General features: G+C 42.3%; 2 protein-coding genes across 3 annotated transcripts in view; both read right to left on the bottom strand.

The window, feature by feature from the left end:
• Positions 1–398: 398 nt before the first annotated feature.
• clasrp (CLK4-associating serine/arginine rich protein) lies at positions 399–13241 on the bottom strand. 2 transcript variants are annotated; one of them, XM_056441543.1, is made up of 21 exons: positions 13170–13241; positions 11749–11888; positions 10893–10990; positions 9781–9882; positions 8546–8625; positions 8279–8363; positions 8027–8160; positions 7452–7548; positions 6837–6915; positions 6679–6752; positions 6544–6585; positions 6135–6458; positions 5339–5716; positions 5069–5251; positions 4153–4192; positions 2493–2553; positions 2283–2341; positions 2151–2197; positions 1965–2050; positions 1757–1781; positions 399–1135 (listed from the first exon to the last, which is right to left on the bottom strand). In XM_056441543.1, exons 2-21 carry the CDS (start codon positions 11845–11847, stop codon positions 1057–1059), a joined length of 2172 nt encoding a protein of 723 aa, XP_056297518.1. In that variant the 5' UTR covers positions 11848–11888; positions 13170–13241; the 3' UTR covers positions 399–1056. The 2 variants fall into 2 exon arrangements, with proteins under 2 accessions (XP_056297518.1, XP_056297519.1); XM_056441544.1 differs by lacking the exons at positions 399–1135; positions 1757–1781; positions 1965–2050 and having other exon boundaries at positions 4149–4192.
• Positions 13242–15543: 2302 nt separating this feature from the next.
• The window catches only part of LOC130211154 (protein jagged-1b), a 45823-nt gene continuing 44332 nt past the window's right edge, over positions 15544–17034 (bottom strand). Inside the window, exon 14 of the mRNA XM_056441810.1 lies at positions 15544–16951. Coding sequence (XP_056297785.1) covers positions 16527–16951 — 425 coding nt within the window. The 3' untranslated portion in view covers positions 15544–16526. The remainder of the gene's footprint in view (positions 16952–17034) is intronic.

Genomic DNA, 17034 nt, shown 5'->3' with positions numbered 1-17034 from the left:
TCGTTTCTTCTCGGCAGCGCAGAGGAACTACCTGGTGGCCTTCAGGCATCTCCGAAACCAAACTACAACAAGAGGAGCACGTGTGTCTCTCCTTTACCAGCTGCTCTACAGCCACAGAAACGCAGCTAAATCTCCGGGAAATGTCCCAGAAGTGAGATGAGTAGCAACAACATCCAGTGAGGCACCTGTCGCTGCAAAACCGAGAAGTGTCGCCCCCTACTGGTTTAAAAGGGAACAACTTGAGCATATTCTGATGCAATTTATGCGACCTACATGTGATGACATATTTAAGGTATGCAGACCAAACGCTTTAGTAACACTAATTAAACCATTTATTTGGGTACAAATTTTCAAAGCAAGAGATTTTTTTTAGAGGCGGAATAAAGAAAATGAGCAAATCATTTCAAAGTCCGTTTTATTGGTTGTTCTGTATTTTACATTCAACATTATTGAAAACAAAAAGGCTATTTGCTGCTGTTAACCGGTTGGCAGAGGACAGAGTATAAAACGAGGGGTGGATGGATTGATCTCACGTACTGACTAAATGTTCTTCAATAAACAATTGAATGGAGGTGTATAAATATCATGTACATCAGCTCAACTGTTTAAAATGGTCTTTAGTGCGAGTGTTTAGAGAACCTTAAAGACAAGTAAGAAGAGGACAAGATGTTAAAGGTTAGATATTGCATAACTATTATGTACTTTGAAAGAGAGAACCGGTCAGGAAGAAAAAAAGGAGCATGCAGAAGAAACCAGAAACTAATTAAATAAACTTGCAGTCTCTTTACAAGATGAAGCAAAACAATATAAGAGAAAGGCAGATCAAACTCTGCTTGGCTCAAACAATTGTTGTTGTGTAGTTAGTGAAACTAAAGGCATCATCGTCATAATGTTATGTTCTGTAGACACACACACACCAGAGAACATAGTAAAGATTTGTGTCAGTCAGTCCATCTCTTTGTGTCGCAATCGGCTGCTTGTTTTGACAGTATGTGCTAATGACGAGGATTTTTTTTTACTGAAGGTGTTCTATGATGCCTCCATGTTTCCCACAGCTCAGTGCCGGTAGTGTGGACTGTGGGACTGGGACCGGGAGCGAGACCGGGACTGAGATCGAGACTGGGACCGGGACCTCCTGGAAGAAAAGTGCACAATAAGCAGAATGAAAGGAAAAGCAAGTGTCAGAAATACATGTGCACTTTTGGATCTTAAACACCTCATCAGTTCATGTTATGGCAATTACTTTAACAGATCATAATTAAATATTTAAAAAAACATTATTTATGTAAATAAGCCTTTAGCAGCCGCCGTCAACATCAACAGGTTTAGACTGAGTTGTTAAGTGATTCTCTTTAATAATTAAAGGGCTCATTATATTTTCGGCATTAGGCGACTCGTGTTTTTTTGTGAATAAGAAGTTGTGCCTTTAATGACAGTTAAGAAAGATCAACAGATTTACTGAATAAGTGGGGGGACATAAAGAAACACTTTAAGACTTTGGGTCCCACAAACTGAAATAAAGACAACCCAGTCGTTTGTTTGCGGGCTGCCAAGATTAGAAAACATGCGACTTAAACAAGGCAGTCTCCATCACATGCAGGCGCAACGACGAACCCACCCAGTTTGACCACTGCCTTCGCTAAAGGTGAACCATATTATTCTGCCTTTGAGAGAGTGCTTGTGCATTAATGTTAAAAGACTCCCAGAATGAATCCTGCTTCATCAGAGCCGTGTGGATTCTTGTGGCTTCACATACCTTCTGTGTGAGTTGTGCTCTCGGCCTGAGGGGACAGAGGACACAGAGACACCGTTAAACAATATCGCGGCAGAGCATCTTAACGTCTACAGGACTGTTGGAGCAGAAACTAAATCCAGCAAGTCAGACAGATAATATGTTTTGGTAAACAAGACTGCGCTCAAACAATACACACAAAATTATTATATTCGCCCCATATGGACCTTACCATAATTGGAAGGAGAAGGCGAGTGGCTCTGTCGCCCGTACTGTCTTTCCCATTCATCCCTCTCTTTCTCACGCCTCTCCCGCTCCCTAAATGCAGAGCCTCTGGGTAAGACAGTTGCAACACACAAATACCAAACAGTCGACAGTCCCCCCCACTCACAAACCCACCCAACACACACACACTTACTTCATGCGTATCTTGCGTGCCATGGCTCGCAGCTCTCCCTCCCGCTCCTGTCAAATAAAACACTCATGAGGGGAGATAAAGGGCGACAGCCCCGCCGTCTGGTGAAGCACAGGAAAACGGACAAACACACACCTGTCTTTTGTTTTCCTGCTGCTGGATCTTCACCTGAGCGGCTCTTTTATCCGCCTTGGCTGCAGGACAGGAAAAGAAACACAGGGAATTAGGGGCGAAAACAAACTTTATTAACTGCATAATGTGAACAAATCCCCAACAGGCACCCAACGTCGCCACGTATTTCTGAACACGTGCACGAACACGTGCGCCCCGTTCACTTTGACTCACACTGCTTGTTGAGCGCCTTCTGCATTCGTAGCTTCAGCCGCTCCTGAGGGGTCATCTTGGGCTGCAGGTGACACAATGTGTTAGCACATTATTTCAGAGCCTGACAAAAGGGTGTGTGTGTGTGTATGCGTGTGTGTGTGCGTGTGTGTTTAAGAGAGGATCAAAGGACGTGCCGCCGTACAATTATGATACAATCACCTTTATGTAGAGCAGCTTGTGGAGATATAAACGCTGCAGATTCAATAATTACATGTGATGTTTGACGAGTTGACAGGCACACTTGAGTCTTACTGGCCGACTATGTGTGTGCGTGTGTGTGTGTGTGTGTGTGTGAGGAGATAGGCAAACTGCTGCTGTAGCTCAAAGCAGCTACATAGGATAGTTTATAAGCAGGACAGGATTCAGTCACATAAACCTTTACACTTAAATATTTTTACAGTATGAACTCCCATGGGCGAGATAAAGGGGGGGCGGGGGGCAGCAGTGTCAAAAAGTGAAACAAGTACAGGTTCGGTGAGTTCGGAAAGTTCAAAAAGAGCCAGTGGCATTTTGCTGCCAACACGCCCATCGCTGGGCCGTTTGAAGCCGGCCAGGCAAGAAAAACGGCCGGGAACAACACCGCAGAGAAGAAGAGTATTCATCTGTTTGTCTGTTGGAAAGTATTCAAAACTTTTCTTCAGCAGCTTGTTCAGGACCGCACAGTCAAGAACGTTAGAAATTAACTAATACACGTGTCATTTAGTCTCAAAGAGATTTTGGGAAATACACATATTCCCTTTGTTGTCGATAGTTTGATGGGGAGATCGATTCAACCGTGTCTGGACACTAAACATGAAGCTACCAGAGGAGCCATTGCCACCGCGACGTGAGACTGGAAACCGAAGCTCAGTAACTTACACGTTATGAAAAAGGCGATTTTAAAATTTTACACTTCAGTTTTTTTTAAGGATTAAAGAAACAAGACATACCATGTTTATTAGTGAGCTTTCTAAATGCTGGACAGCGTAATGTTACTTTTAAACAGAGCCAGGCTAAGCGTTTCCAATCTTTGCACCAATCTACGCCAACTTACTGCTCCCAGTGAATTCATATTTAGGCTACAGACAGGAGAAAAAGTGTCCAGCTATCGTTTTACTCTAATCTCCATCTGTACAAAGCGTTTCAGTTTTTGTAACAAGCTCTGCTGCTTGTTAAAACAAGCCCAAAACGACCTTGTTTTTCAGAGTTAAATCAAACATCTTGGCCAACACTGATTCACAAGTTGTGACAAGACACACGGTCAGTCATAAAAAAGAAGAAATCTCCGGACATGTATACGAGACTACAAAGATGCTGCACTCTCTCACGTGTATATACACACATGCATTCACAACACACACTAAAAGCACGACGATAAGGACTTCACAGGGAGCCGACATGTTCAGCATTAACTCAGTCTGTCATGTCTCTGTTGGCAAGTTCACATTCGTCTCAGCCAAACACTGGAGAAGGTGAAGCATACTGTAAAGGAAGTTGCAAAATAGATAACAGGCTTTGATTGCATGTCCACTTTGTGAGAGAAACAACATGGCTTCTACATCCCAGTCTGGATGTGACAACCATGTCAGCCTGTCAGGCATGAGGGAGGCAAGAAACCCAGCGAGATCAAATTCTTACTGACTTTGGCAGCTCCCGTCTCTTTACCACCCGGAGTATCAGGCCTGGAGACAGAGACAGAGAGAGGACAATTAGCTGGGGTGATGAAGACGTGACCGTTTCTTCCTCATGTTACGGTATACATATAAAAAGGCATTCAAAACACGATAATGCATTTATAAATCATTCCTGTGGTCTGATAGCAACGGGGGGCTTCAAGAATCGAGGTCAATTATGTTGTCCAGATTCGTGGCTTTCTATTATAATTTTTCTGACTTCTGTGTTTCAAAACATTTCGTCATCAGAAAGATCTAATCGTATGACGGATTATTCTAATTTGAACATTTCATAGCGACGAATTTGATTGAACAAAACAAAAATGAATAAAAGAATGCGTCAACACAGTTATAAAACAAGGCGGCCTTTGTCAAATAAAGTGCTCTAAATTAAGCGGTTAAACTCTTCTGTTTTTTTGATGGCTAACAGGGGACCCGTCTCCCAGGTTTCCCCTCAACACGTGTTTTGCCCTCTCGTTGGCCGTCGCTCCGCGACAGCTCCGATCCTCAGCCTGCGAGGTGACGCCTCGGTGAGCCTGTGAACAGCGAGTGCCGAGCCAACGCCAACGTGCCTCTGATCTGGCGCGTTTGTCAGAAAGCTCCAAAAGCCATCAGCAAGTATACACGGCTAAAGTAGTGTGAACTACACTAGCCGTCTGAGAGGGTCTCTTCAACTATGTGCAGGATCTGAGCCGCTCTGTGAAACACTGGCAGAGGATACCAACAGGGTGCCTGTAGATCAAGCGTAATCGTTGTGACAGTTTTTGTCTGTTCACTCTGCTCGGGTGCTGGAATGAAAACGCTTGTAATGGTTATGATTTTCATAAATTGCAGCCACCATTTCCCCCAAAGAGCACAGGACGACAGTGGATGGGTGTTTCTTACTTTCTTAGCTTGTCACGGACAGTGTTGGTAGAAGGCAGGCCTCCTCTGTCAGGGGAGGGACTGTGGTCGGGGTGGCTGGGGGACTGAGAGGGACTGCGGCTGCCGCTGTCCGCCCTCCGGTGGCCTCCACTGTTCCGACCGCCTCGCTTCGAGCTGCCCCCCTGCCGGGAGCTGGAGCGAGACCTGATGGGAAAACCGAAAGAGGGCGCGTGTCACTGCCATGCGTGTTGCAAAACAATAACAGACGCAGGAAACACCGGGGAGCCTCACCTCGTCCGTCTGCGTGCCGACTGCCGTCTCCTATCTCGGTCCCTGTCTCTCTCTCGCTCCCTTTCTTTTTCCCGCTCCCTCTCTTTTTCTCGTTCCCGCTCCCTCTCTCGCTCCCGCTCCCTCTCTCGGTCGGTGGAGCGCGATCGTGTCCGGTCACGTCTCCTCCAGGATGCGGCCCCTCCGTTCCCTCCTCTACCCCGGGAGTGAGATCTGGAACGCCGCCTCGACCGCGATCGGGTCCTGGATCGGCGCTCGTCCCTTCCCCCGCGGCCCCGTCGGGTACGCCGCGAACGGGAGGAAGAGCGAGAAGTGGATTGAGATGAAGAGCGGGAGGAGGAGGAGGAGGAAGGGGAGCGACTGGAGGAGGACCTCCGTCTCCTGGACAAACAGAGACATGCGGTCTTAGTGCCAACACCAGCCCAGCGCCTAGTCTACTTTCAGAATACTTCTTCTTGTTTTTATATTATCTTACTGCCACATGCTGGACTTTGTAGAGAGGTATAAATAAGCAAATATCAAAATGTCCTATACTTAGGCTACTCATTGCTTTGCCAAAATCTGACATGCACAATCATAAACTAATCCTTTTTTCTATGAGGCCATGCAGAATAGGTCGATTTGTTATTTAACAGCGACATTTTACTTGATCAAAAACTGTGATCCACCTCACCTACCACAAAATCTGTATTTCCTCGACAGTATTCTTCCTGCCTTAACAGCTGTGGTCAATTCAACAGACAGAAATTCAACTGTACGAGGATAATAACTAATAGAAGGAAGACGGAAAGTTACCGACCGGGAGCCCCTGCTATGACCTGCAGGGTGTTGCAAGTTGGAGGGGACGTGTCCAGAGTGAGGACCGCTCGTTTGTGTGGCTGCAGCTGCCGCCGCCGCCGCCGCTGCTTTCGCTGTCGCCGCTGCTTTCGCTGCTACCGCTGCAGTTGCTAATGTTGCCGCTGTTGCCGCTGTTGCTGCCGTCGCTACAGCGGCGGCTGCTGCTGCTGCTGCCGCCGCCGCGGCGACTGCTTCATCGTCGCTGCCTCCGTAGCTGGTGATGAAGGTGATCTTCTCTGGACCGGGAGAGCGAGAGCGCGACTCAGAGCTAGACTCTGACTCATGCCTGAAAGAAAGATCAGAAAATAAAGTTCAGATATAAAAATACAGACTCCACAAATAACGAAAGATTGACAAAATATTCAACTCACCGTTTATAGGGATCGTATGTTGGGCTGTCTCTCCTTGCATAGCTACAAATACAGGAGAATGATGTTATTAGTTAAACATGTTTTGATGTAAGTTTAGTCTAATTAAGAAAACCCCCGTCAAAGAACACATTTTACCTTGGTGGGCTGATCTGTCGGCCTTTTAGTCTCTTCTCTCTGAATTCTCTCCTTTGTCTGCGGGAACGCCGGCCCTGAAATGGTCAAATATGTCACCAAGACATTTTTAAATACCAATTACAGGACGCACTGGTATTTCTTAGTGGCTGTTATCTTACAGAGTACATGGCCTTCTCTGCCTCCAGAGCCTTGGCGTGTTTGATGGCCTCCACTTCCTCCTTGTCTTTCCTCAACATCCTGATGAACAAGGCCACGTTAACATAGTTACAACAATTTCAAAAAACATGTCAACATTATAACATTTTTAGTTCTATATTTGTATTTATATTTTTAACTGCATTTTATGTCTGCAAGACAGTAAACCAATTGCCTGAGCCTGTAAACAATCACGTCATGTATTGGACGAGGCTACATTGTTCATTGCAATATTTTCCTTCAAGAAACTGTGTGACTTATGTTTTTGACTGATTTAGGAGTTCAATGTCATGGAGCTAAATTACATTGTGGCCACAAGAAAAAACATAAGTAAAATGGTTTTGATCTCCTCAGGGATTTGTGAAAGATCATTAAAAAATAAGACAATTGTTTGTTGTTTTTGTAATAAACATCTCCTTATCTAAAGTTCCAACAACACTTTGTATACACGGTCACTAAATCACAGAATTTCTTATAAAATTGTGAAATTATAAAAGCAAGAGAATCATAACTCATTACACAGCCTTTGCTCTAAGTTTGACCTTTGACACACGATGATATAATCACTGATATGTTACCTAACAAAGTCTCCTTCAGCCATTCCATATGGGGTTGCAATTTTGTTGATGTCCAACACCTGCTCCTGCTTCAGCTCATCAACATCAACCTCCACATCTGCATCAAAACATACGTCAAAGCAAATGTTACCCAGAGACAGAGAGGACCCTCAGTTCACTGCATGCAAGTCGGTTTGGAATAAAGAGGAAAATATGGAATCGCCATGCTACATCTAGAACTATGACTAAATATGACCGTCAATCATTTTTTCCTTTTGACTAAAACAGAGTCAATTGACTTAAGTGTAAACAGCTTTCATTGACTAAATCTATATTAAAATATCTATGTTTTCCTTTAACTAAGATTAGATTGAAGCAAATATACTTGACTAATTAAACAAAGCAAATTGAGGTAGACTACATATGATAAAAACTAACAGACTAAGACAAATTTCCCCTTGGGGATTAATAAAGTATATCTCTATCTATCTATCTAAAACTAACATCTCTGCTCAGTTTCTGAATAAGCGTGTTGGTTCATCTCTGAAGTATTTATGTTCCTGTGGCGCAAGTCTCAGTGTCAAACCACTTCTCACCAATATCTGGGATACCTTCATCCTCTTCGGATACACTCTCTGAATGTCCTCCATCTTTGTCTGACTCGGGGTCTGGCTCCACCACAGTGCTGTCCTCATACGTGTAACCAATAGAGACCTTCTTTTCAGCCAGTCTGCACAACAGGAACAACGATTTAGAAACGCAGAGCAAACCAAAGACTCAGAGAATCATTGATTAAAATGCACAGCGAGGATCAAAGAAACATTTTAATAACATTAACAATGACGTACTTTTTCTTCTCGTCCTCATTTGGCTTCTGCAGGCCACCGTAGAGCTCATCCAGGTAGATCTGGTACAAACACTGCTCCTCAGAGACTGGAGGACAGCAGGAAGTTTAAGAGCACAACACAACTAAACATACCCGCCGAGGGCAGATTAACAGACTATTATAGCACATTAAGATCACATGAACAGTGGGAGGACAGTGTTACAACATGAAACCAAATGTTACTGTAATATTTTAGTCAAGTGACATTAAACTTGTTTGTCGTACTCACTGTTTGCAAAGTCATTCTGCACGAGGCCTCTGTATCGCTCATAATTGCACTTTCTCTCCTCGTTCTCCTGCTCCGAGGTTCTGTATGAGACAAAGAGCAGAAGCGTGTAGAGTATTTTTAACCACTTTATGAGCAGTGTTGGCTTCTATTTGAGCCTAAAACATTAGACACTGAAGCAATGTAGAGGACGACCCCTTTAAATGACTTCGTAAGAGTTGTTTTGATGTACAGTAAAAACTAGAACAACTCGTGTTTTGTACCACTGGTGGTATAACGCTCCAATATAAGAGTCCAGTTAAAGACTGGGGCGATGACATTAAGCAGATGGTTAAATGTTTCAACAAGAGTTCAAACATTTATTAAATGGTTCATTTTATGTTTTACATTAAAGGCATTTAACAACCGTTAGCCTCATGATGCACTGAGAATTGTTTAATGTAAATAAAACCATGATTTTCACAATGAAAACTCTCCATGAGGTATTTAAAAACGTAACGACCAAACAAAGCAAACGATTGTTGCATAATACGCAAGACAATTTATTTACATCGAACTAGAAAGAAACGAAACTGTCCGTCTGTGTCTAAGTGATTTGCATTTTAACTCCGGAACCGTTCATCCGATAAACCTCACATTTTGAAGAGCAGATTGCTGGGGAAAGCCAAGAATGTGCAGCGTCGAAGTATTTGCAATTTGAAAATGCAATACGTTCAGTGTTGGTAACCTTTGAATAAACGAGGGATAGCGCTCTGTAAATTACTGTACTTTCTTGGAACCATGACTTGTGTTGTCCTTTTAAATCAAGTGCCCCAAATGTCATAATGTAGAATAATCTGTGAAGAACACATGTTGAAGGAGCCCGGTCCGTTACTTAGGCGTTAGTTTCCTCCGGATGGATCTTCTTTGCCGCGTTCTTGTGTCAACAGCTGTTTTTGCTGTTTTCCTTTTAAAACGCCGACATGACCCTCCGACACGTTCTTAAGTATGAATATTTTATTTATTTTGTATTTTAAATATATTTAACCAGGAAATGCCTCATTGAGATTAAAAATCTCCTTTACAAGAGTGTCCTGGCCAAGACGGCAGCAGTAGCACATTACACAAAGTTTCAGACAATACAACATAAAACAGTGACAGACAATATAACATTTAAAAAAGAAAGATATTTTTTTTTTAGATCACAGCAGATTGACAGATTCTGGATAAGTGGGACGTTAGGTAACTTTAAGACTTACGAGGTGCTGAGCAGAGGAGGTGTGTAGGTGGGGATGTAGTCCAGGTGAGCCCTGACATCAAACCTGTCAATCATGTTGTTGCCATCTCCCTGCCATGGCATCCTGTTTACAAAACAAGAGAAAGAGGGATATTCTGATGAGCAAGATCTGAGTATCTGGGGCAAGTTCCATGAAGCAAGTTCACCAAATAAGCAAAGCATGTTTTGGTTAGTCAAGTCGTGTTCTGTTTATTCCCTAAAGCAAATTCAACATTGTTCAGGTTCAGTTAAGATAGAAAGTTGTGCTGGGAAACTAACCTGTCTGGGGCAAGCTAAGTATCAGGTGAGGCTTAACCAGAGCTCCCGACCTGACGGGAAAGCATTGATTTCACCTCTGACTTCATGGAGCGCTGCCATATTATTTAACTTCCTTAACCACTATCAAATCAGTCAAAGTAATTAAAGTTCATACAATCTACTAAAATAAATAATAACACAAAGACAATTGATAAGAAAGTCCTAAATAAGTGTTAAATTACAGGGCATCTTATATTAAACATTACGATTTCTGTAAAATAAATCTTAATGAGAATGATCAGAAAAGAATTCCAATAGTTCCAGAAATAGTTAACAGTACAATTGCAAAATTATTTTAATATACATCTCAGAAAAAAAAGTATCTTAATTCTCTATTAATCGAAAATAATGTTGACATTTGCTGATGTTATGGCTTTTTAAATCTCTTTTTGAAGCTTTCAATATGTTCACTTTCCCTTTAATTTAATTATACAAAACACACAAGTCAAACAGTTTCTTAATACAGGTGGTCTGTTCTTACTAACAGTTTGATTATTGTGACTTGGGTTGTGACAACATATTTGATTTTCATTCACGATAACTGCCATCTGACTCTTTATTTGATGGGATCTCTACAGGCCAATCACAGTGTTTCTCATCATCCAAGTGGACTGCCGCGCTCGGGTCGCTCAAGATTAATGTGCACACACAATTATCTTGACTATTTCCACCTGAAACAAATTTGAATTGACCTTCAGGTTTAAGCCCCACTTTTCTTGGTTACTTTATTGAACAGTTCATTTGGTGTGTTTGCGGCGTGTGTGCGTGCGCACTCACATGTTGACGGGGCTCTCTGCAGCCATCGCTACAGCAGGATCCAGATGGATCTTGTAGGCTCGGCCATGAACTTGGAGAAACTGAGCTGGATCTTTTTTCTGTTCGGACAAAATGAGAGGCAGTGTGAATAAAATACATTGGCATCTTGTTATCAACTAACCAAACTGTGAAAGATATTATACTGCTGGAACATTAAACTCCTCAATGTCATCTTCTATTAGGTCTATAAGGACAATATATGATGGTGTATGTGGTGCTTTAGTAAAGAGAGGCCAAACCTGGCTCACACATCTTTTCTTTTTTGTGCAAAATGCTGATGCAAGAGAGAGTTGTATTCATCCGTCATCTTAGGTCTAAATTAGGCTCCATCTCGACAGCCAGAACAAAAAACAACTAGCAGAAATAGAAAGCTAGCAGGAGGTGAAGAAGTCTCAGCCAACGCATCAGTCTACTTAAAGCTCAAACCAGTGCAAGATCAGTAAAGCACGAAACTACTAAGAGCTTTTAATAAAAGGTGCAGCAACTAACATTTCAACATAGAACATGTCTTCGTCAAAACAAGTAAACGGAGTTGTGGTTTAGACATTTAAAGTCGCTTCAACCAACTGACAGCCTTCTCTCACAGCATATAAATAGATGTGTGTCATTAAAATAAGACAATCCCAGAATTTAAGACGGGGTCAGTGCCGCATTCGGCTATTCTCCAGTTTTCATTTTTAAAAAGAAAGCTAACTCTCTGAAAATGGAGGATCAGGTACACGAGGATCTCCGGCCACAGAGTTCCTCTGTAGCAGAAGTAATATTCAAGTGTCTCTCCATACGTCGCTCAGGTATATAGATGATAGAGTTCTCTTACGATCTTTTCGTAGTACTCTCTCCGCCGCTCTCCTCGGCGTTTGTAATCAACCATCATGCCACGGAGCTTGCGCTCATGTTTGCGGGCCTCTTGCCACATGACGGCGCCGCTGGGGGTGGGGGCGCGGCGTGGCACGGCTGCTGGAGAGTGGAAGAAACATGGGAGAGAGGAGAGTGAGAAAGCACACAAGGACATGAGGAAATGCAGGACCAAAATGAATGTGGAAGAGGCATAGAGTGAAAGAGCCTGAGGTAAAATAGATAATAATAAAAAAGACTTATTATTTTTCTTAAAATAAATATTTCACTGAGACAAACTGCTGCCCAGATAAAGCTCAGAGTACTGTACATAACTTCTGGTTCCCACACCATTACTTACCAAAATAATAAACCATAAACCACAACCAATACATCTAAAAGCTAAGAGGCTGAACATTTATTTATGTTAAATACTATGCGTCATTAAGCACATTTTGTTTCAACAAATCAGTGACGTAAGACACATTTAAAGGAACATGCTTTAAAAAGTGAAAGTTACACACTGAAGTCCGGTGTTGAGTGCATGTTAAGAGAGTTCAATGTTAAACTTATGTATTTTTTTTCTTTTGTCACAGATGTGAATATATATTCATTAATATCAAAAGAGACCTATAGGTTATTTCCATATACTTACAGGTATGCTTTCCTTCTCACTCAGCTCCGACTAAAGATGTTAAGTTGTAACTCATTTATGAGTAAATTAATAGTTTTAGTTACTTATTTGTGTGCCAACAATTTGAGGCCCTGACTGCAACCCATACCATCTGGCGTTGCAGTGGGAAAGTGACGTTCAGGCCAACGCACTAAATCGGATAAATTTGTTCATATTACTGCCAATGTTTTTCTATATTTTCAATCAAGGGCTCACATTAAGGGTTCAATAACATCACAGCTTGTGACTGTATATTATTTGCCGTTACTGTGTATAATCTGAGTTATTTTAGTTAATCTCCTCTCCGTTGTTTCACATGCATAATTTGTGTTTAGTAGATCAACATAACAGGACTGCCTGCAACCAATGAGCGAACAGAGCCAACTAACGTGGTCTAAGAGTTATAGTGAGTTATTATTCTCATTTCAGTTTCACAACAGCGCCGTGTGTGCATTGTTACATTAATTTAACTCGGGTATTAAAGTACCCTTCATATAAATAGTATGACTCCTAGATGTCAAACAAGTCTTCTGAATGAGAGGAGTTTGATGACTGCGCGTGCAGCAGCGGGCCTTTCACGTTCGACCGTTAGCATCACAGCTAGCCTAGCTTAAGTTTAGCTCGTCTTCAAAGACGTCAGGAGCAACGCGAGCATCACAGACGCTTTAACTCCAACAAGCCAAATACAGCTGCGCAATGGATCCAGTATAGTGGTAAAACTCTCGGCGTACCTGTTGTTTTGACCACCAACACACACACTTGGGTTGTTTTCGGTCTGCCGAGGGCGACGTTCGCGAGTGTCACACACCTTCTTCTTCTTCGTCTCTTCCGTCTTCTTCTTCTTTGAAATGTAATGGCGGTTGGCAACCACATTCAAGGTGCATTACCGCCACCTCCTGGACTGGAGTGTGTATTAGAATTCAAATTACAATCGGAATCAGAATTAGCATTAGAATTAGAATTAGAATTGGAATAAGAATCAGAATTGGAATCAGAATTAGAATCAGAACTGTTTATAGTACGTTCCACATACAAGGAATTTGACTTGGTTAAAGGTGCATAACCAAAATACAGTGCAATAAAATGAAACAACATTGAGAATGAGAAGAAATTGTAACATTTACAATTCAAATATTGGAAACAAAAATAATAGTATGTTAAAACAAGTTCATTATCAAAGTGTATTTTATTAGAAAAAAATAAGATGTGCAAGAGTCTGTAACAGTCAGTGGGGGTTTAATAACACTGGGGTTTATTCATGAAATGCAGAAAGAAACTATACTTATCTTCATTATTACTATTGTATGCAACACTTGATTCCGCTACATTTAATGAAATGTGTGTCTAGGTTATTAGGTTAAGCTATACCACCAGTATACCAAGTAATTCAAAGTAGACCACTTTACCAGCTAAAACATCAATGTATATATTTCAGAGATATGCATTATTACATTAATGATTAATTCAATTATATGCTATATGATTCTGAAATGGGCCATTATGCTTGATAAGTGCCTTTAATTTGAGCACTCAGTAAATTTTAATGTTAATAGGCTACATTTATTTTTAGTAAGTTTGAATGCAGACTTTTGTACTGTGGAATAGACTACTACGTTCACTCTAGTTAACAATCTGAATACTGCTTCCCTCATTTAACCTATCGCATTGTAAATAAACATGTGTTCAACGTAGCCTGTTAGTCCGAGGAGTTGATACATGTTCTTTGGTTCTGTTTACTCATACCAGTGCTCTAGAATATTTGAAAGCTATAAGAAAAATGCAAATGCCTCATGCCAAATAGTTATAACCTACCTACATTCTTTTTTTTTATGTCAGGAATTTTGACATGTGTGTACCTGCTGTGGCCACAAGATGTCCCTGTAAGACTAGAGAAATTGCCATCATTTGGAGTCATCCTCGTTTTTGAGATTACCCTGGTCTAATGCGAACAAACAGTATGTATTTTTTAATAACCAGAATTGACATAAATAATTCTGCTCGTTCAAAAGCATGCTATTCTAACAGTCTGGAGTGTGTCTTGTTTAATGCTGACATTTTGATCCCAATTGACAAGTCAATCATTGCTTAAACCCCAGTTTACCATATGGTTGTACGACTGTCTGTCAGGAGAGTCTAAAAAAGACACTATACATAATCAGTTCGGAGTTTAGAAATGACCTTGTGTGAGTCTCAATCCCGGAAGGGACACACTTACATGCAAGTATCAGCTGCACCACTGGGGATATATAAAGGTATCAAGAAGAAACTTTTTGACTGAGGCGGTCAGCGGGCTGGTGCCTGACATCCTGGTGCATACAGCAGGTGTAGAGAGGGCCCGGAAGTTTGTGTAAACCCCCCCGAAAAAAATTCCCATATTTCCTCCTGACCAGGGTAATGACAGGAAGCATGTGTTCATTTGCAGCCTGCCGCTGTTTGCACAGGCCAAAGGTCACATTTGTCAATCCATTCGTCCAATAACCGTCGCTGCTGTGACCCTGCAGCCACTTTACACCGGCCTGACTTTAAACCCTTCCCTTCACACCCTTTCACATATTACAGCAAATAAAGAAAGTGGATTGCTGCATGTCCGGTATGTACACATACTGGACATGTTGTATGCAGTATTTTACACACTTTTACATGTTTAGATACAGCACATTTAAGCTGTTTTTGTGTTGCACTTGTTGGAACAATTGGAACAAGTACACACACGAAGGTATACTGTACTGTAAATGTTGCCAACTTTCCAACAACAGACATGTTTCTCACAACCGCATAGTCATTTTCTAGGAAGACTGGGGTCAATTAGGTGGTTTGCCATATTTTTCCTGCACTGACAGCAACATTGTTTGTGAAAGGGTGTCAGAGAGAGAGAGAGAGAGAGAGAGAGAGAGAGAGAGAGAGAGAGAGAGAGAGAGAGAGACAATGATTTGAACAAGACAGATTAGAACTGGACACACATAATAAACACAAAGGGTGAGAAGTGCTTCATGCACTTTACTCTTGTAGACAATACTCAATAATCTCTGTGTGGCAACACTGACACCTCCCACGAGCAGCAACTGTAACTGGTAATTATTGATTACAGGCAATCAAAAAATTAAATAGAGTTGGTAAATGCACTTTTATTACAATCCACATGTGCTGGTTGCTCCAAATGGAAAGTGAAATAGGACAAACAGAGCAAAGCAATACAGTGAGACTTTCAGGCCAAAGCACAGTACAAAAGGGCATCAATATGTACAATATATTCATGTACAAAAGCTACTTACACGCAGGTATGAAACATCATACAGCTTCAACGAACTGTCGTATTACAAAGACAATACAGGCAACAGTGTATAGTTTTAAAACAAAGGCTTTAAAGCCTTTGGAGCAGGAGTATGCACCCACGTTGACACACACACACACAAACAGACACACACAAGTTGATCTATATCAACTTGGTTTTCTCTTCTTAAAGTAAACTGTCCTTTTCCCTCACATACAGTCATAATATACATTCTCTCTTTCACTCACACACATTTAACACACGATCAGACAGAGACAGACACGCACGCACACACACACACACACACACACACACATTGAGTGTTAAATAAGCGTCTATTCATTGATCTCTCTGTCTGTCAGAGTTCATTCAGAAGCAGAGATGGAGGACTAAAGACCAATCAAATGGCATCATAGACGAGGAAATAGGTTGAGAGGCTTCTACAAAGGTTGCTCCTCTATTTCCTCTTGACAGTATCTCAGGCACTCCAAGTCTTTAAGCCTCGAGAATAAATCACGAGTCTGATGAGTCTGTCGATCAAGCATCATGCATCGGCTGTCTCTCGTAGTGAGAAAAGTCATAGACGACAACACATTTAGACTTTTGACCCTTCTACTTAGCAGCCTTCACTCCGCGGGTGTTTTTTCTGGTGCTTTTTGAGCACATGAAGGTCATAAGGTCACCCCATTTTTATAACTGCAACAGTGACACGGTGCAAGAAACTGGAAACAGGTCCCTGTTGGCGAGAGAGTGCAAACAACACAAAATGAAATAGAACCACGAAAAAAAGCTCCTCCGAGACCCAAAAGTTCAAGGCTCAGGCCTCCAGGTCCTGGTTGTTTGTGTAGTGGAAGCGGTTCAACTTCTCCCTCTCCTGGTTTGAAATGTCTAGTTTGGGGCCGTGGGGACGCTTTAGTGCCGGGGACGGGTGTGAAGGGGCCGGGGAGGGCGGCAGCGTCAGTTCAATCTCCTCGTAGCAGGGAGGGGCCTGAGGGTGTGCGGGTGGAGCGGCAGAAGGCAGGAGGGGCCCAGGACGGTCCACGTTTCTGATGAGGTTGACAAACTCCCTCTGGTTGTTGATGCCTTCTTCCTGTGGGACGGCCTGCTCCTTTTTCCGCTTTCGATGGAGGTGTGAGAGGAATATGGCGCAGGTCACACAGCCACAGACCATCACCAAAGCTAAGACGCCGACCAGGATGATGTAGAAGCTGACACCCCCGTGGGTCGTGTCCGACACGGCACCTAGAGACACGGAGGCACAGACGGAGACGTCAGATTCTGATTGAGATTCTGTACTTTTTAAAGTCACACCCATATTTTTTTTT

The sequence above is a fragment of the Pseudoliparis swirei genome, chromosome 20 (assembly GCF_029220125.1).
Source record: "Pseudoliparis swirei isolate HS2019 ecotype Mariana Trench chromosome 20, NWPU_hadal_v1, whole genome shotgun sequence".
Lineage (NCBI taxonomy): Eukaryota > Metazoa > Chordata > Actinopteri > Perciformes > Liparidae > Pseudoliparis > Pseudoliparis swirei.
This window is presented reverse-complemented; position numbering and strand designations above follow the sequence as displayed.

Excerpts from the sequence above, each read along its gene's own strand:
- clasrp (XM_056441543.1), bottom strand. The coding sequence starts at position 11,847 with ATGTGGCAAGAGGCCCGCAAACATGAGCGCAAGCTCCGTGGCATGATG. Across the intron at positions 6,459-6,543 it reads ACATACGATCCCTATAAACG|GCATGAGTCAGAGTCTAGCT; the intron begins GTGAGTTGAATA and ends TCTTTCTTTCAG. Across the intron at positions 1,136-1,756 it reads GAGCACAACTCACACAGAAG|GAGGTCCCGGTCCCAGTCTC; the intron begins GTATGTGAAGCC and ends CTTTTCTTCCAG.